Source organism: Zootoca vivipara, chromosome 5 (assembly GCF_963506605.1).
Source record: "Zootoca vivipara chromosome 5, rZooViv1.1, whole genome shotgun sequence".
Lineage (NCBI taxonomy): Eukaryota > Metazoa > Chordata > Lepidosauria > Squamata > Lacertidae > Zootoca > Zootoca vivipara.
The window spans coordinates 55,511,786-55,537,609 of NC_083280.1; the positions used below are offsets into that span (position 1 = coordinate 55,511,786).

A 25,824-nucleotide genomic window follows, 5' to 3' on the forward strand; every position below is an offset into this window, starting at 1 on the left:
CTTTTCTTTAGTTCAATGAAAGAGGGGCAAACACCCCAAAACAGTTACTTTTTTGAAATGTTTATGAATAAATAAGTCCTAAGTAGATATAGAAAAGATCTCTGAACCGAAAAAATATTGGGTTGTTGTTTTTGCAAGTTACAGATATACGAACACTAACATTAGTGTACAATACTGGGGAAATTACAGTAACAAGTACAAATACTGAGATCTCAAGTATTTACACACTTATACACATAGTTTTGAAAAGCTTGCAAAATAAATAGTTGCCCTTGGAAAACACACACATTGAAGCCTCCCATATCCCAAAGACTGCTTACCTCTTCCCATCTGAGCATTCTTCAGAACCATGTTCTTTTGAAACATTATTGGAATTCTGAACCAAATCAAACAGCGCAGCAACTTTATGATCTAGATGTTCCTGAAGTTTCTGCATACGCAGATCAATATGGTCCATCAATCTCTTCTCCATCAGATCCATGTTTCTGGCGATGACCTTTTCCATGTGCAGAAAAACAGGCTGCTGTTCCAAGCTGCAATAAATGGACACACAAGAAATAATTTACACCAGCCCAAAATATAACTGACTGTGCATATTGACTACATGAAATTAAAATGCCTCAACAGAAGGCAAGGCACTGAGTCGGTGTGTTTCTGGACTATGTTATTGAACACCTAATATGATTTAATTCTGATCTGTATACAGTTAACAACGCAAACTTAGAAATTATAACTATTCATCTTTTCACTCTAAGTATAGGGTTGCCATATTTTGAAGAGGACACATTTGCCATCTTCTACTTTTAACTACAAATCACTATGACGACCCATAGTAAAATGTAGCCTTTATAAAACTGTGATATATTGCTAGTGGCAATGTTCTTAACTTTCAACAAACACCCTTTATTTTTATTTTTTTTAAATATATTTTTATTAATTTTTCCAATTAAAACCAATTATATCACATTCATTATTTCAAATTATACACATATATATATCAATCAAACCGAATGTTATGCCAAATCGTCTAGAGAATTTTTTATTTGGGTTCCCATGCTTCAAGAAATTGGGGATTCCTCGCAACCGTCCACTGCCATCTTTTCAACAAACACCCTTTAGATGCCAATGTGTGTCACCATAGTTGGAAGTAAGCTGCCTCTACTGTCTCTGGGAGCCCTCTTGCTCTTTTTGCTGAGTTTCTACCTGAAAGGCCTACGCTGACGGCACAACAACTACAGAAGCTCCACACATTAGGGAGCAAACAGCCTGAATAAATGTGGACTGTACTATACAGACTCCACTCAGGATGTGCTTAAAAACCAAACTGTGTCCCTTCAATTAGTTGGCAACAGGTGTTTTTTTCCTCCACCTACTGGGCTAGTTTACTAGATTATGACATGCATCCTCAACCCTGGAAGTCTTTAGTGTCACAGTCATTAATTTCAGTGCCTCAGTCACCACCTGGGTTAGGCGTAGAGGCGTCCTACCTGCGCACCTCAGACAAAGAGAGCTGTACAAGTAAAAACCACCCTCTCTTCATATCCATACACCCCCTGGTTCCCTTTCTAAGCCCCTGGAGCAAAGATAAAAGATTCCTACAGAGCACTGGTTCACTGCAATGGAAACTTGGGAGGGGGGTGCACAGCCAAATTCTCTTCTCTGCCCACCCTCAACCCCAAAAGCAAAGCCTCCAAGGAATGGTCTACTCAGAGGCAAGTCCCACTGAATTAAATAGGGCTTACTCCCAGGAAAGTGCGGAGTTAGAATTGCAGCCCTCCAAAGCAATGCCTCTGAAGGACAGGAGGTCCCCCCAATTGAAGGGGGAAACCAGAACTCCCAGGTTAAGGAGAGTCCCCTCCAGCTCAGCGGCTCCTGTCCCATCACTGGGGCTCCTGAACTCCTCACACCATTCAGTACTACCTGCTTTTATTTGCTGGTGACCTGGATCCCAACTGCCCCCTTCCTTCCTTCCTTCCTTCCTTCCTTCCTCCCTCCCTCCCTCCCTCCCTCCCTCCCTCCCTCCCTCCCTCCCTCCCTCCCTCCCTCCCTCTGGCCACTAGGGAAATCCGCTAGAGTAAAAGTAGTTTGCAAAGTTCCGCAGTCAGGACTCACCCCAAAGTCTGAATCCCATCCTCCTCAGATGCGGATTTGTTCTCACAGTGCTTATTCCTTTCATCTATTCGTAACTGATTTACTTGACCGCATACCGTTTGAAGGAGTGGAAGCAGCAGCATGGAGTTGTGTGCGTTTGGTTTTTCACTTCCTTGCTCTTGCAAAAAGGATGAGACCAAACCTTTGAAGTCATTCTGAGAAAGTACAGCGCTGGGCTGTGGAGCCTGAAGTCCTGGAGTCTCACATACATTCTCTGCATTAGGAATCTGTTTGTTCATATCGGCGTGCCTCTTTAATTCTTCCATAGCCATTCCAGCTGCTGCATGAGCTCTTGGAAGAGATAGCCCATTGGGCAAGTGGTCTAATCTTCCAATATCAACTACCTTTTTCAATCCATCAATGGTATGATTGTTTTCAAACCCAAATCCATTTTTCCCAAAGACATTTTGTAACTTGCCTCCAAATGGAAGACCATTCTAATAGAAAGAGAATGTTAACAAGTTAAATGTGGAGCCCAAACAAGCCAATACATGCAGCGCTTTCTATCAAGGACTTGTTCGTTTTGAACAGGCAACGTGAGGTTGGGCACTACTACTCTTGCCGTTCTATCACCCTCTCAGCCTGGAAGAGCATTTGTTCTTTTCAGATCACATATCTACCACCCTCTGCTCCCGAATTCCACCCCCCTCTCCTTGTTGGTTCCTGTTCACCTTGGGTACCAATTAATATTGCTTACAGAAATGTATAGTGATTTTGATTTTGTATACAACACAATAATTGGAATGGGGAGACAACCAACTACATTAGGAGCTTCTACTGTAGTACAATAAATGAAGAAAAAAATTGCCTGGAAATGTGGGCAATCAGAGCAAAGGAAGAGGGCAGCAGGCAGAGGAAACTATATAAGGTGCAATCCAACATAGCGTGAAAAGGCATCCACTTGTGCAAAAGGTTCCCCCCCCCTCCTTGTTCTCCTGTGCACCACCAAACTCTGCTCCAGAAGGTTGGGGGACATTTCAGAGTGGATTTGGGGGGACCGGAGGAGGTGAAAGAGAAACCAGAAGACCCACAAATGCACAAGTGCATTTCTATCATACAACCAAGCTACCACAACTGGATATCCATAGTATTTTCACTCTTCTTCTCTTCACTACCTACTTACCAAAGGATCTTAGAGGTGCTTTAAAGAACTGCCTATCTCTTATTAACATCACAGTGATAAAATTCATTAGGGTGCAATCCAACCCCCGCCCCCACACAGTGAAGAGGCTTTGCAGAGCTGCCGCCACACCCATGCACCTGCTGCTCATGGCAGCGATGGCAGAAGGTGGGGCAGGACTATCCACCCCAAGTCAAGCCTGATGCTTTTGCATGACAGCAGCAGATCTTGCCCCAACACAATCCTACCCCATCCTCATCCTAGGAATGCATCCTTTAAGGGCTTTCTGCTGCTTCCTGCCAGTGGCCCTCCTGCCCACATGTTCTGGGGGGGGGAGAGTTTGGTGCCATCCGAGTGCCCCTTGCATCACTTCATTGGCGGCAGCTGTGGGAGGTGGATGGAGCTGGGAGAGCTGGGCAGAGACAGATGCCTTGCCTAACTCCACATCTCCTCTCCCCAGTCCAGCATAAGGAGTTTGCTCTGTTCATCTGGCAGGGCTGCCGATGCTGTCGTCTATTCCAGCTTAGTTCCACAGCTGAAATCTAGAAGGCAAATCTTGCCCTCGCTCTAGGAATATCAGCCCTTATTGGCTGAAATCCCACTAAGTGCATTCATGCGATTTGTCTCAGTACACAAATGCCACACATTGCTCACAGGGAGCCCATGTCCGCTCTCCACCTCATTCACCATTGACAATGGTCATTTCATATACAGTGGTGCCTCGCTAGACGAAATTAATTCGTTCCACGGGTCTTTTCTTATAGCGAAAAATTCGTCTAGCGAATCCCATAGGAATACACTGAATTTTTTTTAAAAAAAATTTGCCCATAGGAACGCATTAATTGAATTTCAATGCATTCCTATGGGAAACCGCGATTCGCTAGACGAATCTTTCGTAAACCGCATTCGTCTAGCGAGGCAACCTCCGCTCGAAAAATCCTTTCGTTAAGCGGAAATTTCGTTAAGCAGGGCATTCATTAAGCAAGGCACCACTGTATAGCTTCGAATAAAGGACAACGACTTACCTTCTGTTGAAATACAACCATATCCAGGAGTTGCTGAGCCCCAGGTGATAATTTGGATCCCATAGATTCCACTATTGTTTGCACTTTGCCCAAGTCTATTCCTGATCCTAACGCAGCAATGTCTGGCACAGGGTTCATACAGACCGGCTTGACTTGCACTATGATTTTACTGACGAGGACTCTTTGTTTTCCAGGGATGGACAGTAGCTGGACGGTGGAGGAGAGAAGGATACAGACAGGGGTGAACTGACGAAACAGTTAAATAGTCACTTTTCTCTACAAAATATTATGGATTATAAGCAGTAAACTTGGTCTAGAAAAAAAACCTTTTTTTGAAAGGTGATTAATTATGGAGTTGTTGTCTAGGGAGCACCATGATGCAAGGCTGGTTTTAAGTCACCTCTTCCCCCAGTGGTTCCCCTCTTCATCTCACAGATACATTGAGAGTTCAGATATTGCTGCAGAACTGGACTGGCCTAGGTGGGTCTTTCCCCCTCTCAATTCTCTCCCAGAAATTTCCACAGTAAAGTAAGAATCTCAGTGTGCTTCCTGCTACAGGCTCCTTGTTTAAGGTCCAGCAGCAGCTCAAGTTGATTACTGGTCCCTTTGTCAATGCAAGGCATCCAGGAGATTCCTGACCAGTTGCCAACACTAGGACTGACTGTAGAGACAAGACTCTCATTGCTCTTTGAAAGGAATCATATTTCCTCCTTTTATTTCACTACTCAAGACAGAACACAGAGCATGGCACTGTATGGGTGCTGCCTTTTTGAATAAATAAGATTGATAACCACAATTTAAGAAATAATTTCTGTAATTTCCTACCTTAATCTTACAAGAGGCTGCAGAACACTCCAATTTAAGTGACTTTTGATATAATGAAACCTGGTCATTTTTGCTAGGGGGAAAAAAATACAAGCTGTGGAAATTCTGTTTAACAACATGAAGTTTTATGTAACAGCTTTTCACAAGAAGCACAACACAGATTCGTCCAGTACACCTACAGTTTTACCTATCAATAGCCTTTTCTTTCTTTTGCGGCATGAGGCTGGTTGCCCTATCCACAGAGGGTCTCATTGCTAACCTCTCACCCTCTATCCTCCTCCCCTCAGTGAGTCAGATGCAGACAACTTTTCTTGGGGGGGGGGCTTCTTTTAAAAGTAGCTCCCAACCAGCATCCCAAATGTTGCTTTGCATTTCACTGCACTAGCAGAAAGAAGTCTGCATGGCAATATCAATGCATAAGTTGGTAAAAAAAAAAAAGCAGAAACAACAAAATTTGGTTATGCAGTGTGACAACATGCTTTACCTAATATCCAAATCTTCCATCTCACACTAGGTGTTTTTCTTTTAAATGGCAACTCTCTCGTTTGCTTTAAAACTTGGGTGGAGAACCTGTGGCCCTCTAGAGGTTACTAGACTACAACTCCCATCATCAATGACCATTGGTCAAGTTGGCTAGGGCTGGTGGGAGCTGGGAGTCCAGCAAGTTTCCCCATCCATTCTTTAGAAGAGACTTCCTATACATCCACAGTTCCTTGAAATGTCATGCCTGAGTTTTCAAAAAGATGCAACTTTAAAAATGATTCTCTTGTAAGAAATGAGTACGCTAGCCTTATGATGCACCGGAGTTGCCTCCAGGTGATCAGGTAGAAAAGTGGAATGCATAGAGTTCTTTCCTTTCAGTGTGCCACATAAAACTAACATGTGGGCAACCTGGAGAAAAAAAGGAGAAAACTGACCTGTCATGTTGGCCAGTAAAGACTTTCGCTCCTCTCCCAGTTCCACAGTACTCGTCACCAACGTAGACTTCCATGTTCCGGGCCTCACTGACAATGCCGAGACCAATAATTTCTTCTGAACCGTGGGGGTCACAGTGCAAGTACAGTAAGCATGGAGCTACGTTGCCATTGTGTAATCGTCCTTCAAGAACCACAACGTTCTCACTAGAAGGTGGGAAAGTCCATCTTGAATTATACGTTTAGCCAAAGCACTGACAGTTCCAGTTACTAAGCAGTAAAGTTTTGTTAATGACAAACTGCTCATGACAGTGTGTGTGTGTGTGTTTTAAAATACTCATCTTACAAGTGTTAGTTGGTGAATAGTGTTGCATTTTAAATTGAGATCAGAACCTGCGGGTGCCAACTGCACTGTGCGAACGAGCTCCACTGGGACTTACAGCGAGACTCGCTTCTGAATGAATGTGCACAGGATTGCACGGTAAGATATGATCACCTATATAGCTTAAACTCTGCATCTGTATAATAAATGAGAGAATAGTGATCTACCTCTCAGGACTGGATCTGCCCCTGTTGTTGCCACATTGTTCAAATACGCTTTTCTTCTGTTCCTGAATGATAGGACACTAGAGTATCTAACCATTCTTGGCTTGGTGAAACTACTGTTTTAGATCAGTTAATGAGCTTCTTTGGAAAACGAGGACTTGAATTCAGATCCACAGTAAGTTCAACACTGTAGCTGCTGCAATTCATTAGTGCTACCATTAATAAGCATGGTTTAAAAAAAGAATGGTTTTTGGTAGCTGCAGCTAACCATTGCAGAGAGCAATGAAGAGAGCAGAAAAATTTAAGAAAAATCTATTTCTGAAAAAACTGTTAAAAGACCCAGGAGTTCTCTGCCTAGCTGTGCTAGTCGCTTGCAGCAAAAACAACTAAAGGTCTTGTGAGCACTTTTTTTAAAAATGGTTTTATGCCACACTTATCTGTGAGTAAGCCCCACTGAGTGAAATAATACTTACTTTACACACTGCCATTGTAAAATAAGATTTCGTACTTGGATCCATGAAAGCTTGTACTACAACTTTGGCCATCTGCTCAAAAGTAAGGCCCACTGTGTCCAATAGGTTTACTCAGGTTTGGAGCCTATAAACATTATACAAGACACTGCCTTATTCAGAGCACTGGTCCCATCAAACCCAGTACTGTCCGCTGAATCCCTAGTGGATTAGTTCAGTGCTGGGAGAACCTCTTCCCTCTGCAGGCCCTGACGGTGTTCTCAGTGGAAAGCAGGCTATTATTATTATTATTACTACCCTGATTTGGAAAACTAGCTGCTAAACCAAAATAACAGGAGCTACCATGTGTAAATTGGGACCCCTGTTTTAGGTAGTGGAGGGTCACTGCAAGGTTGCCAGAATGGACAAACGGAGCTAAGACTTCGGAACCTAACTTATAAAAAGGGATTTGTTCTAGAGCTGTGGTTCCCAATATGGGGTACACGCCCCACAGGAGGGCAATTTGATTTTTAGTGGGGGGACAATTCAAGAATGAGTTAGACCAAGTTAATAGCCTTTTAGGCTCCCTGCACGTAGACCATTTGCAGTCGTTAACGGTCATCAACAGCTATCAGTCTGTCAATCACCCACTCCCTCCACCCTTCTGACTAATACCTCCCCCCACCATCTGACTATATATAAGCGTCTGGGGACTTCTGCTTCAGTGTATCTGAAGAAGTGTGCATGCACACGAAAGCTCATACCTATAACAAACTTAGTTGGTCTCTAAGGTGCTGCTGGAAGGATTTTTTTTATTTTGTTTCTACTACGTCAGACCAACACGGCTACCTACCTGTAACTAGATCCACATGACTAGTTCACAGGATTTCAGAGATGCTTAGGTGGGGCATGGCCAAAAAAAAAGGTTGGGAACCACTGTTCTAGAGCAAGTAAGAAAGCTACCCCAGAGGGGGGAAGGGGGGATTGGAAAAGTGTAATGAGGACGAGAGCGTATTCTTGCCAGGCTGCTGCTACACCCACTGGTCTTCCAATCAATCCAAGTTGGGTTGCAGCTGACGCAAGTGCGACAGTGCAAACTATACGGCCAAAGATTTAAGAAGCGGGTCCCCCAAGTGCACTGTGTTTGGGTTCAATGTGGAAAAGGTTGACAGCGGCGGGTCTGCACTTGGAGGGCAGGAGCTCTCCAAGGTTTCCAAGGCAGGGATCAACGCCGGGAACTGATGAGCCTGGGATCCTTTTCGTGCAAACACACACACACACACACACACAAAGCCTGCCCGCTGAGTCACGACGCGGAAGCCTCTGTGTTTGTTTAATGCTCTGATGCTTGTTCAGCATTTGGCGGTCATTCTGGGTGTTTGGGGGGGGGGTCTGGAAGGGGAGCAGGCCCCTCCAAGCCCCTCGAGGCCACGTCTCGGCTGCCCCTCGCCTCCTTCCCACGGCTCCCTCCCGGGGCTCCATCCAGAGAACAGGAAGGCCCGGGACCTGGGGCGTGTGTATCCCCCCTCCCGCACCCTGATCTGGGGCGCTTTCCTCACCCGTTCAGCGGGGGTCCCAGGGGCTCACAGGCGTCGGCTTCCCCCTCCGGGACGAGGCGCAGGACTCCCGCCAGGTCCGCCCGGCACTCCCAGGAGCAAGCAGCCGACAGGCGGCCGGCGGGCGCGAAGAGACCTCCAGCGGCGGGAGCTTTTGTGAGGCCAGCTACCACCGTCAGGCTGCTGCCGCTCGCCATGGCAGGCAGGAAGCCCCCCGGGCTCTGGGCGCCGAGAGGATGCTACGCGGCGGGACCATACGCGGGAATCGGGGCGGTGAGAGGGGGCGGTTCACGATGGGGGAACTCAACTTCCCAAGATCGCGGGGCTCGCCGGACGGTTCTTCCCCGCAGGAACTTCCGCCCTTCCGCAGCTTCAACCGTAGACGTATTAGCATATGATAGGATGAAAGCTGGCCATAGAGAAAAGGCTGTCCGCAGCCTGGATTCCCGGGTTTCTTTCGACGCCGCGGCTCCCTCTGGTTTGAGTGGTGAAACGGGGAGAGCCGCTCACGAGAGACTACGGAGGAAGCCGTCGCAGGGATTTGGCCGTATCCTGCCCCGCTCACCCCATGCGCACCCCCCGCCCCAGTAGAAGCAGAGAGAAGTTCATTCTCGTTGAAACCCAGGTCTTCTTGTGTGGGGGACGGGGGAAATGTCATTCGTGTATTTTGTTCTGCTTTTTTTAAAATTTAAGATTCGGCTTTTCAGCGCTCAGCAAACTCTGGTTAGCGCTAGGAAGAGGGAAATAAACTGCCCAGGATTACCCACTCCATATTGCACATGGGGTCTCAGAAAAGGTGCCTTGCAACAACCCTACGACGCAGATCAGACCGTGTCAGTAACATCCCCCGTTGAAAATTGGGGGTGGGGGTGGGCAAGGGTGCAATGTGATGCGGTGCATTCCCAAAATGCAACGTGCTGTGTGGAGTGTGTGTGGAGAAAAATGCATTTGGGTAGCCCTGCATTGTAGTCCACTGTATCAAACTATATATCCATGCTATTGTAAACTGGAGCTACATAGAAGCACTTCCGTCGTGTTGCAGATGCGCTACCATTCAGTGGATTTGTAACTGGCTTACTGACCGAACCCAAAGGGTGCTCATCAATGGCTCCTCCTCATCCTGGAGAGTAGTGACTAGTGGGGTGCCACAGGGTTCTGTCTTGGGCCCAGTCTTATTCAACATCTTTATCAATGACTTGGATGATGGGCTTGAGGGAATCCTGAGCAAGTTTGCAGACGACACCAAATTGGGAGGGGTGGCTAACACCCCAGAGGACAGGATCACACTTCAGAATGACCTTAACAGATTAGACAACTGGGCCAAAGCAAACAAGATGAATTTTAACAAGGAGAAATGTAAAGTACTACACTTGGGCAAAAAAAATGAAAGGCACAAATACAGGATGGGAGACACCTGGCTTGAGAGCAGTACATGTGAAAAGGATCTAGGAGTTTTGGTTGACCACAAACTTGACATGAGTCAGCAGTGTGATGCAGCAGCTAAAAAAGCCAATGCAATTCTGGGCTGCATCAATAGGAGTATAGCATCTAGATCTAGGGAAGTAATAGTACCACTGTATTCTGCTCTGGTCAGACCTCACCTGGAGTACTGTGTCCAGTTCTGGGCACCACAGTTCAAGAAGGATACTGACAAACTGGAATGTGTCCAGATGAGGGCAACCAAAATGGTCAAAGGCCTGGAAACGATGCCTTATGAGGAACGGCTTAGGGAGCTGGGTATGTTTAGCCTGGAGAAGAGAAGGTTAAGGGGTGATATGATAGCCATGTTCAAATATATGAAAGAATGTCATATGGAGGAGGGAGAAAGATTGTTTTCTGCTGCTCCAGAGAAGCGGACACGGAGCAATGGATTCAAACTACGGTACAAGAAAGAAGATTCCACCTAAACATTAGGAAGAACTTCCTGACAGTAAGAGCTGTTCGGCAGTGGAATTTGCTACCAAGGAGTGTGGTGGAGTCTCCTTCTTTGGAGGTCTTTAAGCAGAGGCTTGACAGGCATATGTCAATAATGCTTTGATGGTGTTTCCTGCTTGGCAGGGGGTTGGGCTGGGTGGCCCTTGTGGTCTCTTCCAACTCTATGATTCTATGATTCTGTATTATGATACAAGCTATATATCAGGACACCTGCTATAAGCTTATTAACAAACACATCCCAAATATCCAGCTGAAAGCCCCACTTTTGTCTTCAATGTATTCCATGACATCCCACTCTCACTTGGATCTCAACTGTAGCCCCAGAAGCAAAGGCATAACTTCACCAGGGTCCCATTTCTTGAACCAAGAAAGATCGTCCTCTCAGCATCTCCCTTCCTGGCTATATCTAGGCAGCAGAGGAAACAAGTTGGATCAAGCCTCACTCTTGGCAGATGTTCTCATTGCTGTTGTCATCATCACTAAAGGGTGTGTGATAGCTTTCACGTCCCAAAAGTAGACCCAAGGCGGCGGGTGTTGATATTTAGATCCCACAAAAGCTTATATAACTAGATAGTGGCTTACAAAAGCACTCTAATAAAATATTTTTAAAAAGAAAAAATTCACCTGCTTGATCTTTAGTTGTAGAATATATTGTCACTGGTGCAGGTTTGCAATACTGTACAATACAAACACTAGCATGAATGGAAACAGCAGGACCTTTATACAGGAATGGGGTATAATGATGTTGTAAGTGAGCTTCACTAATACTGTACACACACCTTTAAAACACATTCCCCTCCCCCCAAAGCAGTTTACTCCTTGCAGAGTTACAGTTCCCAGCAACTCTTAACAAACTTTAGTCTCCAGAATTTTTTGAGGGAAGAAATGTGCTTTGAACGTGCTTTAACCAGTATAGTGTGTACACAGCACGAGGATGCAGTCTTATACTGTATACACTTATTCCTGGGAATAAGTTCCATAGTTCTCAGTGGGACAACTCTGACTGGACATGCATAGGATTACACTGGGGCAGAGCAATTGGTAATCGAAACCCCATTCATGCCTAACTGGTGGGCTGGGATTAAGTGGAGGCGCTCCTCTGCTTGGCTCTCCCTATTGAACCACCTTCCTGCTGCATGCACACCCACTGGTGTATCCCTGCCAGCAGAAAGCCCTGAAGCAGGGTGTTCAGAGGGTAGAGAAAGGGTAAGGCAGAGCCAGCCCAGGTTTTGCTAGATCCTGAGTTGGCCTCACAGGTGTTGATTGCCCTTCCCACCCCGTAACACCGTTGCTACTGTAAGTGTGCGGGTTGTGGATGTGGATCTGGCTACGCTATTCCACAGCATCCTGCAGGTATGGAGGTTCAGAGTTCGTCTTGCAGCCTAAAATACTTTATATCATCACCACATCATTATGTTGAAAAGAAACTATTATACACAGCAACGGAGGTCCCGTATGGAAACACACATTTAATTTCAGCAAAGGCAAATCTAACTAAATTCCCTCTCCACTAAAAAAAAGCCAGTGCTCATGATATGCAGACATGTTGTGTTCCCTCTTAACACAAAGGTTGCTCCCAGACATAGACAATTTAATGCTATCCTATCGTTGCTGTTCTGTTTTAAGCCGGGTGTGGAATAGCAACACTGCTTCCAAACTTCTAGCATTCTACGAAGTGAACAGTCCGCCACTCCCTGACCCCAGATGTGAAACCTGTCTGCCCTTATTTTTCAAAACGGTCATAAAATCAAAAACGAATCTTTCCTGCCTGCTTGTGGTTAGCAAAAGGAGAAGCGGAACTGTTCAGTTGCATGTCTTCACTGGCCTCTAGAGAATTTTGCTGGTGCCAGTTTCCAATGTGGAAGCAGGTTTTTAAATATTACTATTGTGAGCTGGAGCAAAAAGTATAGCTCATAGGTCTTCAACCAATGGTTCAGGACCCACAGGAGGGTAGCAATGCAATCCCAGGTGGGTTTTGCAAAGTTGTTGCTCCAGGTAAGGCTGGTGAGCATTTTGCCAGCTTTCATCAGTGCTGCAAAGTGGTGTGAGAAAGGCAAGAGCCTTTTTTCAGTAAGTTATTTCTTGCAACCTCTATGGCCCACCTTCCTATAACTGTGCCTATAGTGAGGGAGCTTTCACCGTTCACTTTTTAGTCTGATTTGATGGTTTTCTAGACTTCTCCAAGAAAATGAGGATGCTGGGGATTAGAATTCAGAAGTGTCCACTGCGGTGGGTAGCTTGGCTGTCCAGCAGGTTGCGTCGTGGCCCAGGAAGCAATGGCAAAATCTAGCTGCAGGAGGTGAGAGAAGTAGGGGTGCCATTGCCGTATGATCCTTGCTCCACTCCCTGCAGCCTGAAATAGGGTTATGTCAAGGGAGAGGTTCCTTGCGGGGATCTGTTTATGGATTTCTCTGTACAGTTGCCACAGTCCGAATGCCTCAAGTGGATCCTTTTTCAGTAAGAAAGTGCATTTACAGTTTTGTGTCTCCACACACTACTTAGGCAACGATATAAAGAGAAAACCCAAGGTGCGCACACAGCTATCTGATGGATTCCCTGTCAGTACTGTACTTAATCAGCAATAGAGAATCAGCAAATTAGATGGTGGGGGCATACTCAAAAGGGAAGCCCTACTGGTATGAACGAGAAAGACTTAAGTTGTTCATATACAAAGTCAAATACATGTGGATGTGGATTAGTTTGGTCTAATTTGAATGGGAGGAAGGTGAATTAACAGCTAAATAATGTTCAAACGTGGACAAGCCTTTTTTTTCCCCTGTAGAGGGTTGCATTACTTCAGAGGAAATCTGTCAGCCGCCACTGCATCTGAGAGCATTTCTCTCTTACCCCTTTTTACTCCCCCCCCATGTAAATCTCTTTTTCTTTATTTCCCTGACATCTCTTTATCTCTTCTTCCTTGCATAGTGGACCTACCAGGAGAGATTGCTCATGTCAGAAGCCCGAAGTTGCAGTGGGCTTTTGAATTAAGAAAAAGTCTATGTAAAATGTAGCCTAGGGCCACGGATTGACCACCACTGTTTCAAGGGGGGGGGTCTTAGTGCTCGTCCTCAATCTGACTGCCCCCCCATTCTTCAAGGCAGGGGATGGCTGCTCTGTGGGACCTGCTTCTCTGGTGACACATCACTGTGCCAGGTTGGGAATTATACACAAAACATGCAAATGTGTTGATGAAAAAAACTCAGTTCATCACTGCCAAGTATTTCTACATTGTAGGTACATCACTTTCTATCTTCAGAGTTGCTTTTGAAAGGAATTTTAATACAGTTTTAAGGCTGGGTGGGGACCCACTTGCAAATGAAATCATTCTGGTGCAGTTCCTGGTCAGCCGAGTACACGGCTGCAACTTTAGCAACAGCATTGCTGTCATCCTTTGTTTACTCATCTCATAATAAAACTAAATCTGCTGGGCCGAGATTTTTTGGTCTTTTGTTTCAACATCTCTACCCCACCCACCAGTGTCTGTGCTACAATTTTGAAATATACACTGTCTAGGATGTCTTAATGGCTCTTTTCCGCTCGCTATCCTATATTTGTGGCAGTCACAAGTGGCATGTTCCAGGCTAAAAGGCGGATGTTTTTTCACTTCAGTTGTGAAAAAAGCCCTAGGGCTTTGTAAAATAGTTTTAGAGGAATCTAGTTTTGTCATCTTTACAGTGAAGTGGACAGGGTACATTTCTCCAGTTACACCGTCTGCAAATGGTAAGTTGACAAACCAGTTTTCTGCAGTGTTGGCTCAGAGAGTCACTTCCCCTTTCCTTGGAAGTGTTATCTGAATTCTTGTGTTACTATGTCAGTCGCCTGCCGTCCTAAGATTCAGTTCTCTTGCTCTATGGCCATTAGGTGAAATTGCTGGGGCATTCCAGGCTGGAACACCTTAGCCAGCAAAGCCGGAGGAAGAAACCATGTCAGAATGCTGCCTGTATTATTTAATCATGCTAGGACTAACCGGCATTGGAAAACCAGTGCTAACAATGGGTAAGTTTTGCTTTGTTTTCTGCCTGTTTTAAAAGCAATTAGAAGTTTACATTGGCAGCATGATGCCCAACTCAGTCAAACCAGAGTACTTGGAGGTTGGTTTAGGCTGTGATCTTTAGCACTCATATAGGGACAAATGTTTATTACAGGCTTCAAAAACAAAAACAAAAAAGTGCATTTCAGATCAGGGTTTTAAGAATGCTTCCTTCCTCTCAGAAGATGTTGTGAATCAGGCAGCTAGAATCTCTTGATGCAGTTCCTGAAATGAAAGCAGTCATAGCCTAAAAGGAGCATATTGGGCAATAGACTCAGTGGTTTAAGCTCCTTATTTCTATATCTATGTGGCAAAAGTTTATTTTTCACGCCCTCTTCAATCTTTACCAAACAGTGTGGGTGCTATTTTTGGTAATATGTATTGAATTGTAAGCTTAAATCCAAATGCAGGTTTTATATATACCAACCTAGAAATCTTTATGCCAAAACATGGAAAGTGAAGTAAAATATAACCCAAATGAACCACAGCTGGTTAGGAAATTGTGGAAATTAAGCACTGTCAAATCATCAACAATGTTGAAGAAGCAAGGAGTATACAAAGTAGCATCAAAGAGTTGACATCCCATTGTTCAAAAAAGAAATGGGGGGATTTGGAAGAGGAATGGATGATGTGCTGCTGTAATATAAGATAGGTATGAAAGATCACACGATGAAGGACTTATCTTTAAATAATGTGGCGTTTTGGAAATGTTTCAAACTGACATTAGGATTTATCATTATGCAGAAGAGGGTGTGTGTGCATAAATTAAAGTAGCCTGTGTTCTTTAAAAACTGTTTTTGCTATAGTAGTATTCAACTGTTAATTAGTAGCATCGTTGTTTGTTTTTAAATGAACCTGGTGCATTTCTGTGCAAAAGGAAGCTAGTGCATAGTGGGGAGGGAGACTCCTTTCGTGAGCAGAATTATAGGTAACAAAGACAAGTTTTGTGTCAGATATGGGGTTTTTAGGGAAGGCCACTGTTTCGTATTTCAAAGACCATTTCTAGAAGATGTGAAGCTTGGTTTGTTTTTTTTTAAAAAAGATGTTTACTCAGTGAGAACCTTTCTTTAAACACTGATTAACAGGCTTTATACAGCACCATAGAGGGACAGAATTCTTCCAAGCAAGTTCGCCTGATATTTAAGCAAGAACAGACACCAGTGAGTCAGGCGTGTAATTCATACATTTGATTTACAGTTGCTTCAGTAGCTCAGTGGGTAGAGCCTGAGACTCTTAATCTCAGGGTTGTGGGTTCGAGCCCCATGTTGAGCCAAAAGATTCCTGCATTGCAGGGGCATTGAACTAGATGGCCCTCGTGGTCCCTTCCAACTTGTGTTGATAGTTCATCCAGTGACCAACATAATATGTGAACCAGTTAATTTTGTATCACTGAGGTAGTTTAAAGGTGTGTGCTGAGTGTCTTGTATAAAGATTTTTTTTCCACCAAGAATCAGCCCTGTCATTAGGTATAAAGAGGTAGCTGCTTCAGGTGGCTGAAGTGGGGGAAGATGTTGGAAAGCTGAGCCATGCATGCCTCGCACAGGCCTGTGCAAAGCTTGTCTGAAGCCCAGGGCAGCTGGCAGGCACAGGGTGTTCTTGGCATGACAGCATAAGACCGCCAGGCCCCTTGCAGAGTCTCCTGTCTGGCTTAGCCCTCCAAGGCTCAGAGTACCTGGCTGCCCACCACCACACGGGCCTGGCCAAACAGACACCTCCCAAGCAAATTTGGAGCCCTCAGGTGCTGTAGAAGACACAATCCCATCAACAGTTTTGAAGTAAGATTCGGCTACCAGTCTGGGTAGCTTCTACTCATGGAGGGGTGGGGACGCATATATCCATATTTCTTAGACAGCAAAACGTCTTGGGCTCTCCCTGTTTGTAATAATAGACAAAGCAAGTAAGGGGTGCCTCAGAATGTTGATAAAATATAGGTATGGTTATCAATCATTTAATGTATTTATCACCCCATTTTTGCACAAAGGCATTTTAAGGAGGTCAGAAATAAAAAAATGTTGAGAGAACTCTGTTCCATGGAATCTAGTATTGGGCAGTTTCTGGATAACTTGTTCAACAGGTGTCTTCTTTGTTTTTAGAAGGTCATAAAAAATTGACCAATGGCATATTGCCAACTGTTTGCTCACTTGCTCATTTCATTCCATTTTTTTAAAATTGCAAACCTTCTTTAGACAAGGGGGTTCCCAAACTAAGGCCTGGGGGCCAGATTCGGCCCAATCACCTTCTAAATCCGGCCCGCGGACGGTCCGGGAATCAGCATGTTTTTGCATGAGTAGAATGTATCCTTTTATTTAAAATGCATCTCTGGGTTATTTGTGGGGCATAGGAATTCATTCTCCCCCCCAAAAAAAATATAGTCGGGCCCCCCACAAGGTCTGAGGGACAGTGGACCGGCCCCCTGCTGAAAAGGTTTGCTGACCCCTGCTTTAGACTATAGGACTAGATCCAATTGTGTCTGCTCACTTGTAGAAAACAAACTCTACTCGTGCAACAAGACTCCCAGTTTCTCTCCTCCAGATTCTGTGCCCCCTTCAGTCTGTCCTGAAGGGTGCCCCAACCCCCTGGAGTGGATTTTGAGGGCACATAGGCTGGGGCTGTAGAGAGGAGGGGAGGGTAGAGAAGCACCATTGTGCTAGTGCCGGCGTCTGCAACATTTTCTGCCCGTGGGCCGGAGGATTCCCACGGACTATCGTCCATGGGCCAGACATGGGTCGCACAGGCGCAGAAGCGATTTCCGGTGCCTCACTGCCCATGTCTAGAACACCAGAAATGGCTTCTGCACATGTCCGCGGCTGTGCAGAAGCAATTTCCGGTGCTGGCTGCCCATTTCCAAAATGTCCGCAGCGCCAGAAATCGCTACTGTGGCTGCATAGATGCGATTTCTGGCACTGCTCAGCAAGTCCCCGCGCTGTGTTGCGCCGGTTTATCGCAGCGCTCGGGGGACTTGCCGAGCAGGCGGCTCAGTTCACGGGAGGCCCGTGGGCCGGATAAACGGCCTCCATGGGCCGGAGGTTGCCGATGCCTGTGCTAGTGGACTCCTGCTTCTGCTACTTTGGATCTTGCACAAAGCCTTTTGCAGGCTTTGAGGAATTAGCTTGTTATTAACATTTAATTTTTGTGTGGATCCTGCATAAACCATAAAGGCTAGAAATTGCCTAAAATTAAAGAGAGATAAGAAGATTTATTGGACTTGACAGGGCCAAGCTTGAAGAAAATCTGCTGATCTTGTAAGTATGCTAAGGTTTTGTGGGTCCCAACCTTGTTTTCTATAATCCTTTTAAAGGATTAGTCCAGGTCCTTTGGGGCATTATAAAATAAATATTCTTGTGACATTATCAGGCTGGTCTCTCCACACAAACTGAAAAACTGTAACCTTATTTTTAGGAGGGTATGCTCATCAGATCTCTAGGCATTCCACATATGAGATTGTAATTCCTCAAAGATTGACTGACAGGGTGAAGCGCTGGACGCATTCTCAAAAGGTTTGTTTTTCCTTCAATTTTTGTCCCCCTTTAGTGTTCTTCATATGGTGTCCTAGTTATCCAAAGCAAATAAAAAGCAAACGCAGCCATTTGTCCATAAGAAAATATCTATAGCTGTGCAATACCATTATTAAAGGTAAAGGGACCCCTGACCATTAGGTCCAGTCGTGACCGACTCTGGGGTTGCGGCGCTCATCTCGCTTTACTGGCCGAGGGAGCCAGCATACAGCTTCCAGGTCATGTGGCCAGCATGACTAAGCCGCTTCTGGCGAACCAGAGGAGCACATGGAAACACCGTTTACCTTCCCGCCGTAGTGGTACCTATTTATCTACTTGCACTTTGACGTGCTTTCGAACTGCTAGGTTGGCAGGAGCAGGGACCGAGCAACGGGAGCTCACCCCGTCACAGGGATTCAAACCGCCAACCTTCTGATTGGCAAGCCCTAGGCTCTGTGGTTTAACCCACAGCGCCACCTGCGTCCCCCAAATACCATTATTAGGACCAACCTAAACTTCACAGAGTTTTACCACTTTTTTGAGTTATCTGGGACTCTTTATCAAACTAGAAGTTAGACAAAGCAGGGGCTGGTGGGACAAAGAAGAATTCAAAAAGTACAAAATTTAGGCTAGATGTCGTCTTCTTCTAGACTCAGCCCCCAAATGGAGACGGCAGGTTGAATAAGGCCCCCCAGTAAAGGGCTGGAACTGGATTACCAGTCCTATCTTGATTTCTTCATTATCCCAGAATCCTAGGTTTATCACCTGATATCTGTAGCACCTGACAGGGACTAGGGTTGTGTACACATTACATGCTTAAAACCCAGCTATGTTATTCTTCTTCTTCAGATCAAAGCATCAAAACACAGTATTTCATTTTAAAAATACAGGATAGATGAATTGTGGCTAAAGTCATACAGTATATACACTGCTTCCCAGACAACTGCACTGAATGCAGAGAAAAAGGGAGTACGTACACAGCCTTATTCAGCCCCCATTGCAGTCTCCATCTTGGAACTGAGTTTGCTTCCAAATGGTGGGTCTCCTGAGCATTCCTCATGATTTGTCAGCACAAAGTTTGGGAGAAGGTTATATGATGTCTGGTATCTATTGAGCCTTCCTTCAGATTTGTTTGCAAGGAGGTTATGTGATAATGTTTATCAACAAGATAAGCATGTTTGACTTATGGTCCCATTCTACGTCCCACCACATTAGCAGAGCAAAGGATCAGGTGAAAGGAGAGCTGTGCCAGCATAATACAATTCCCAGGCATGAATGGATCCAGGGAGGGATCATAGTTCAGTGGTAGAACACATGCAAATACAAATACAAATGCTTTGCTTGCAGAAGATCCCAGGTTCCATCCCCGGCATTTCTAGGGCTGGGAAAGACTCCTGATTGAAAGCCTGGAAGGCCATTGACAGTCACTATCAACAATACTGAGGGAGATGAGTCCATGGTCTAACTTGGGATAAGGCAGCTTCCCATGTCTCTGTTTTGTTGGATACTAAGAAGCACTCCAACATGTATTAATAAGGCAACCATGCCTTTTGCCAAATGCAGTGCTCTGGTCATGGTCAGTGGCCAGGAGTGAGATGTCATTCCTGAAGGCTGAGCTGTATCCTGGTAGCTTTACAAAGCAAGCTACGTCTATAATTTTAGCTGACAGGCAGCACACAGTGTTGAACGTGCTTGTGCTGTGCTCTTTGAATAGGCTGTTACTGTAGCTGTGTCAGCAGTAGAAGCCACATTGTGCACCAGTCACAGCTATGCAGATCTGCAGACTTGGGGTGTAACCCCCCCTTAAAAATAAATAATTGCAGAGGATCTATTATAATGTGTAAATATAAAGAACTAATTGGTAGGTATTCATGCTAGAGTGTGCATGCAATGACCTGCTGGACTGAATTCTGCAGATTTGTTGCCTGTTTAGAAAACTGAGCAAAGCTGTAGCATCATGTTTTTGATCAGAGGCACTGCTGGTTTTATGAAGATTTAAGAACTGCATATTATGTTTTGCATGTGATTTATTTTTCAGGAGCATTTAGATAATCAGCTGTCTTACTTGATCCAAACTGGAAACGGAACACATATCCTGAAATTAAAGAAAAATAAGTATGTTTTATGTATACCGTTCTAAGGCCTTTTTGTGTTTTATTTTAGTTGATATAATATTTGCAATGAAATCTCATTGGGGCGAATACTGTGAATGGTGGACTACAAGGGAAGGGATTTTTTTTAAATGGCTTGTATTAAAATGTGTGTTTGTGTACAAATTATCAGGAATGAGAGGCAAGGTGCAGCAGCTGAGAAAACATTTTTTTATATTTGTACGTGGCTCTTTAATTTGTATACTTAATATATACTTTTCTTTTGGCAAATATTAAACAATCCATCTGGGGTGAACTTAGCTGTTAGACCCAATATGGACCGCTGCAGCAGGATCCATGTAGTATGGTGCTCTCTGTGCATGCAAGCAGACTTTTCAACTTCCTCCTTCCAGAAACAGCCTTCAGTGCCCTTGATGTGCCTCTCCAGTGGCCTCATAGCATCCTATGGGGAATGAGAGGCTGTACCAGAAAGGGAGAAATTCCGCTTTCTTCTGGGTGCATGCAGAAGTACTGTATGCATGCTTACAGGTGTCTCTAGAATCCTGGCCTAATTTTTTAACACAAGCTACCTTGGGATGCAACAGAGAAACTTTTGGATGGGAGGAGTGAAGGGCGTTTCAAACCCATGCTCACATGCTTTTCTTCTTGTCCACATGATGTTATCCCCATCCAAGGGGCAGCCTGCACTACCCCACATTTAATTCAGATTTTCCTGATCTGCAGAAAATGCAGTAAGGAAAAGAAATCCAGCATAAAATCACATGCTATATTTTTTTATGCTTTCAGAAACCTTATTGGTGAGAATTTCATACTATATACCTACAGAAAAGATGGCAAATTGGAGACTACTCCCTTCGAAGCTAAGGTACAGTGATGGTGGAGGACCCCCCCCCCACCTTTGAGCAACAATTGATTCACACCCGCAGTAAGAAGTAGTTGAATAGTGCCCCAGGGAGTTGTCTCACACCCCTGATACCTTTATCTTTCTTGGCCACCTCAAGAAAGGTATTTTTATAGTTAAACATAAAGATAAAGGGGTGTGTGTGAGAGATAAAGAGAACTCCCTGGGGCACTATTCAACTATGTCTTAACTCAGAATTGGCCTGGTGACATAAATGGATGTAATTTCAACAGTCCATGCAGAGTAAAAACTTAGGGTTCATCCAGCCTTGCCCTTACCTCGCCACTCCCCCCCCCAAAAAACCTGATATTTACCGCTGAATTGCAGCAACCATCAATCAGCTTTTCTCCAGATTGGCAATTGCTCTGATTTATTACTAAAGAGCAGGTTTTCTGGTGGAAAGCAGTGGAGCAAAGGCAAAACTGCTTGACCCATGCCTAGAAAATGCAGGAGAAGCAGAAAACTGCTTGGACAGTGCTTTCTGGGCATTGGTCAAGAGCCAGTCTGGATGGGCCCTAAGAAGAGGAGGAGCTTTGTCACTACCCTAAGGAGTCTCAAAGCAGCTAACATTCTCCTTTCCCTTCCTCTCCCACAACAAACACTCTGTGAGGTGAGTGGGGCTGAGAGACTTCAGAGAAGTGTGGCTAGCCCAAGGTCACCCAGCAGCTGCATGTGGAGGAGTGGAGACGCGAATCTTGTTCACCAGATTACGAGCCTACCACTCTTAACCACTATACCACACTGGCTCTCTTGAATGCCACCCTTGGTTTAAATGCTCTAAACTGCTATAAGATGGTTGGTCAAAAATGCCTCATGTACCTGGAATAGCCTTCCTCAACCTGATACTCTCCAGATGTTATTGTTGTTTTAAGGCTGGCAGGCTGCAGGGCACCAGGTTGGGAAAACATGGCTTAGAAACTCTGTAATATTACCGGCCAGAATAAGAGAGAACAGAGGGAGGTTGGATCAACTCACTTCCAAAGGGGAGTGGGAGGTTATAGACCTGCCCTTACATTGTGTTCTCCTAAACACAGTCCTTGCTATGGTTTGAACCAATCTTTTCTTCTTCTTTATTTGGCAATCACTCATAATCGAGTAAGATTGTCTTCTTAACAGTGTGTCCATGACTGTGGAGGCCAATTCTTGACCCACACGTCCTTCCACAGTGGGACATAGGTTTCTGGGCGGGAGTTGATCACAGTGAGGATTTGCCAAACATGCCTTCCTCTTAGCATGTTTCTCCCTTTTGCCCTGAGCTCATGCTTCTTCAGAGATAATAATAATAATAATAATAATAATAATAATAATAATAATATATTTATTTAAACCCTGCCCATCTGGCTGGGTTTCCCCAGCCATTCTGGGTGGCTTCCAGCAAAAGATTAAAAATACATTAAAACATCAATCATTAAGAACTTCCCTAAACAGGGCTGCCTTCATATGACATCTTTCGTAGAGGCTATTCTCCAACTGGAGCACTCGCAGGCCAGTGTTTCTAAATTATCTATGCTTATACTACATTTTTTAAAGATTTGCCTTGAGAGCATCTTTAAATCTCTTTTGCCGTCCACTGCCATTTTACTTTCCATTCTTAAGCTGCGAATAGAGTAGTTGCTTTGGAAGATGATAATCAAGCATCTGAACAACATCAAAGTTGTATTGGCTGCATTTAATGCAGAAGGCAGGGTCACAACGCACTCACCTGCAGGAATTCAACCACCTCATTGACTCAGGTCTTTGCATCTTTCGAATCCATTACGGAGCAATTGATTCAAACTACAAGAAAGAAGATTCCACCTAAACATTAGGAAGAACTTCCTGACAGTAAGAGCTGTTCGACAGTGGAATTTGCTGCCAAGAAGTGTGGTGGAGTCTCCTTCTTTGGAGGTCTTTAAGCAGAGGCTCGACAGCCATATGTCAAGAATGCTTTGATGGTGTTTCCTGCTTGGCAGGGGGTTGGACTGGATGGTCCTTGTGGTCTCTTCCAACTCTATGATTCTATGAATTTTTCCTCTGGGCTTTTCTACAGAGGTAAATAGCTGACACCAGCCCCTATACACCACTTCTCCTCCAAGGCAGGGAACTTCCTTAACCAAAGTCCCCCCAGGTGAGTGCTTCGTGACACTGTTTGGAATAATGTTCAGTGATGGGCATTCAAAACAGAACAAAAGCACAATCCAAAGCCTGTGAAGCAAACCGTATCAACAGGATAACAATCTTTCTAAGGCAGCTTACAATAAATTTTAAGCTACATTTAAAAAGCATGCAATAAATACTGTCAGCATGTAAAAAGTCGTTTGCATCCTTCCCACAGGGGAATTGATTGACAGTAGAAAGGGCCTATGGTGGGGAGGGAAAACCACAAACGGAGGTGGCTCTGAGGTGGCCTTAGCCTCCCTTCCTCTCTCTCCTTAAATCCTCATCACAGGATGGTTGATGAAAAACAGGACTTGGAAATAAGTTGCATCAGAAGCCAGAAAACCACATAGTGTGTGTGCCAATTTGAGTAAACAAAGCATAGTTTGTACACCAAATTACAGGTTGCGTCTGTTGTTTGCATGAGAAAAACACTATTAATTGTTTGGTTTCAGGCTCACTGCTATTACCGTGGAGTTGTTGAAGGGATTGAGGACTCCCTGCTTGCTCTCAGTACCTGTGATGGCCTTAGGTACTACCTTTTCATTCTAACTTCATTTGGAGGCAAATACGTTTTAATCTGTTTGACATTTTATTTTAGAATCAATGGGAGTCTGAGCTCTTGCTTTTGCTACAATAGTCCACACACAATCTAGATCTATTGCCTATTTCTTGCCCCTGAAAATCACTTCTTGAGAAATCAATTTCATTCCGGGGGGGGGGGGGAGCTTATTGCAATTTGATTCTCTGTTGCCCCCACAGTACAGCTGTTTGAAAACAAATGGAAGTGGTCCTTGCAGTGCAGGGGTCTAACCCCAGCTCCCCAATGATATGTGGGTGTATACTAAGATTGCAGTCAGCCTTCTTATAGAATCATAGAATTGCAGAGTTGGAAGGGACCACAAGGGACATCTAGTCCAACTCCCTGCAATGCAAAATATGGGGCTTGAACCCACAACCCTGAGATGAAGAGTCTCAGGGGGTTGGACTGGATGGCCCTTGTGGTCTCTTCCAACTCTATGATTCTATGATTCATACTCTACCAACTGGGCTATCCCAGCAGGGTGATTCATTCATTCACCTGGGCCCTGTGCAGAGAAGAAAAGGCACAGATAACCCGATCACAGTTTTCAAATGTGCATCAAGTAAGCACACACCCATTCTTGTTGATGTCAGGATCTAGAATCAGTCTAGATTGAATGCAACCTGCTGAATACGAGCATAAATGATCCTGGATTAAGAAAAAAAAAGTACACATTTGGGTTACACTTTTGGGTAACTAATGGGTTAAAGTGTAGGCAGCCTAGACAGTTAACTCAACTAGCCTTTCGAGAAACTTAACACATTTTATATATTGTTGTAGTAAATGCTATCGCTACGAATGGTTTAGCAATAGTTAACTTAGGCTGAACTGTTATCGATGTGGATGTGGGTGAGCAGGACACGGCCAGGTAACTTTTCTTGCTTTCTGTGGTTTCAGGGGAATGCTTCATATTGGTGGCAAGCGATATGGCTTGGAACCAGTCGATGGATCAGATCGATTTGAGCACTTCTTCTATGCCTTAGAAAACTCTCCCCATGAGCCCTTTTCATGTGGTGTGCCAAATGAAGACCATGAGCAGAGCACAAAGACTTTTCTCAAATACACAAATATCTCACACAGTCCCTTCAATTCGGACAAAATTCTAAGGGTAAAAAAGCATTCGTACATTGTTTTTCGAAAATAGTACACCTTGTCTAAACTATTTATTCTAGCTTTTAGCAACAATCCTTCTGGTTTCAAACTGAGACTGGTGGTTTATTTCCAGCAAGTCTCTCCGTGGCACTTTATTTCCATAGTTAAAATATTCCCATGGGAAAGGGGGCAAGATTAGATAGAAAAGTATATTTTCATACTGAGTTAATTTCAGTTTAACTTGGATAATTTGCATTACACCTTTCTGCTTGCTCCATGCCCCAGGTGAGTCAAATTATTGTGGTGCTGTTAAGATATATGGTTTTATCTACACACACACACACACACACACAGAGAGAGAGAGAGAGAGAGAGAGAGAGAGAGAGAGAGAGAGAGGATGGGATGGGATGGGATGGGATGGGATGGGATGGGATGGGATGGGATGGGATGGAAGGGCTTACAGCACTGCGCTCCAATAGATCTTTCTATCCCACTGGTTTCCAGGGAACCCCAAAGTCCAGTTTAGGCTCAGCACAGAGCAAGGCATGTTTCTCTTGCTCACACAATCTACTTGGGCTATAGTTCTTATATCTAGAATCATGTGGCAGCCAGCTAGATGAGATGAGTGGGGAAAATGACTAGCATCACTGAGTTGTAAGATTGCAGCCTGGCTTATTCTTTGAGATGCTGATTTTAGGCACTTAACTGACCAGCCAAAGCCATTACCTTAGCAAAGGAACTGGTTTGGCAGGTTCCACAGCCTCTTCTACTAGATTCTAGCCCTTACTGGATACAAGCTCACAGGATGAGATCCAAGGGCAGGCATCCCCAAATTGCGGCCCTCCAGATGTTTTGGCCTACAACTCCCATGATCCCTAGCTAACAGGACCAGTGGTTGAGGAAGATGGGAGTTGTAGGCCAAAACATCTGGAGGGCCGAAGTTTGGGGGTGCCTGT

At 44.7% G+C, this 25,824-nt stretch overlaps 2 protein-coding genes across 3 annotated transcripts in view; one reads left to right on the forward strand and one right to left on the reverse strand.

The window, feature by feature from the left end:
* Positions 1-316: 316 nt before the first annotated feature.
* C5H10orf88 (chromosome 5 C10orf88 homolog) lies at positions 317-8,908 on the reverse strand. Its single transcript, XM_035138411.2, has 6 exons — positions 8,590-8,908; positions 6,039-6,242; positions 5,122-5,194; positions 4,297-4,503; positions 2,113-2,588; positions 317-533 (listed from the first exon to the last, which is right to left on the reverse strand). The coding sequence occupies exons 1-6, from the start codon at positions 8,781-8,783 to the stop codon at positions 317-319; spliced, it is 1,371 nt and encodes a 456-aa protein (XP_034994302.1). The 5' UTR covers positions 8,784-8,908.
* A 4,134-nt stretch (positions 8,909-13,042) lies between these two features.
* The window catches only part of LOC118096415 (disintegrin and metalloproteinase domain-containing protein 9-like), a 28,789-nt gene continuing 16,007 nt past the window's right edge, over positions 13,043-25,824 (forward strand). Inside the window, exons 1-6 of one of the 2 annotated variants that reach the window (XM_035138227.2) lie at positions 13,043-14,517; positions 17,951-18,048; positions 20,084-20,160; positions 20,943-21,021; positions 23,649-23,725; positions 24,674-24,884. In XM_035138227.2, coding sequence (XP_034994118.1) covers positions 14,445-14,517; positions 17,951-18,048; positions 20,084-20,160; positions 20,943-21,021; positions 23,649-23,725; positions 24,674-24,884 — 615 coding nt within the window. In that variant the 5' untranslated portion in view covers positions 13,043-14,444. The remainder of the gene's footprint in view (positions 14,518-17,950; positions 18,049-20,083; positions 20,161-20,942; positions 21,022-23,648; positions 23,726-24,673; positions 24,885-25,824) is intronic. The other variant, XM_035138228.2, reaches the window with a different exon arrangement.

What these genes read in the sequence shown, in the direction of transcription:
- C5H10orf88 (XM_035138411.2), bottom strand. Translation starts at nt 8,783, where the DNA reads ATGGCGAGCGGCAGCAGCCTGACGGTGGTAGCTGGCCTCACAAAAGCT. An exon ending in CTGGGACCCCCGCTGAACGG is followed by an intron (nt 6,243 to 8,589) that starts GTGAGGAAAGCG and finishes CCCACCTTCTAG; the next exon opens with TGAGAACGTTGTGGTTCTTG. An exon ending in GATGGGATTCAGACTTTGGG is followed by an intron (nt 534 to 2,112) that starts GTGAGTCCTGAC and finishes CATTTATTGCAG; the next exon opens with CTTGGAACAGCAGCCTGTTT.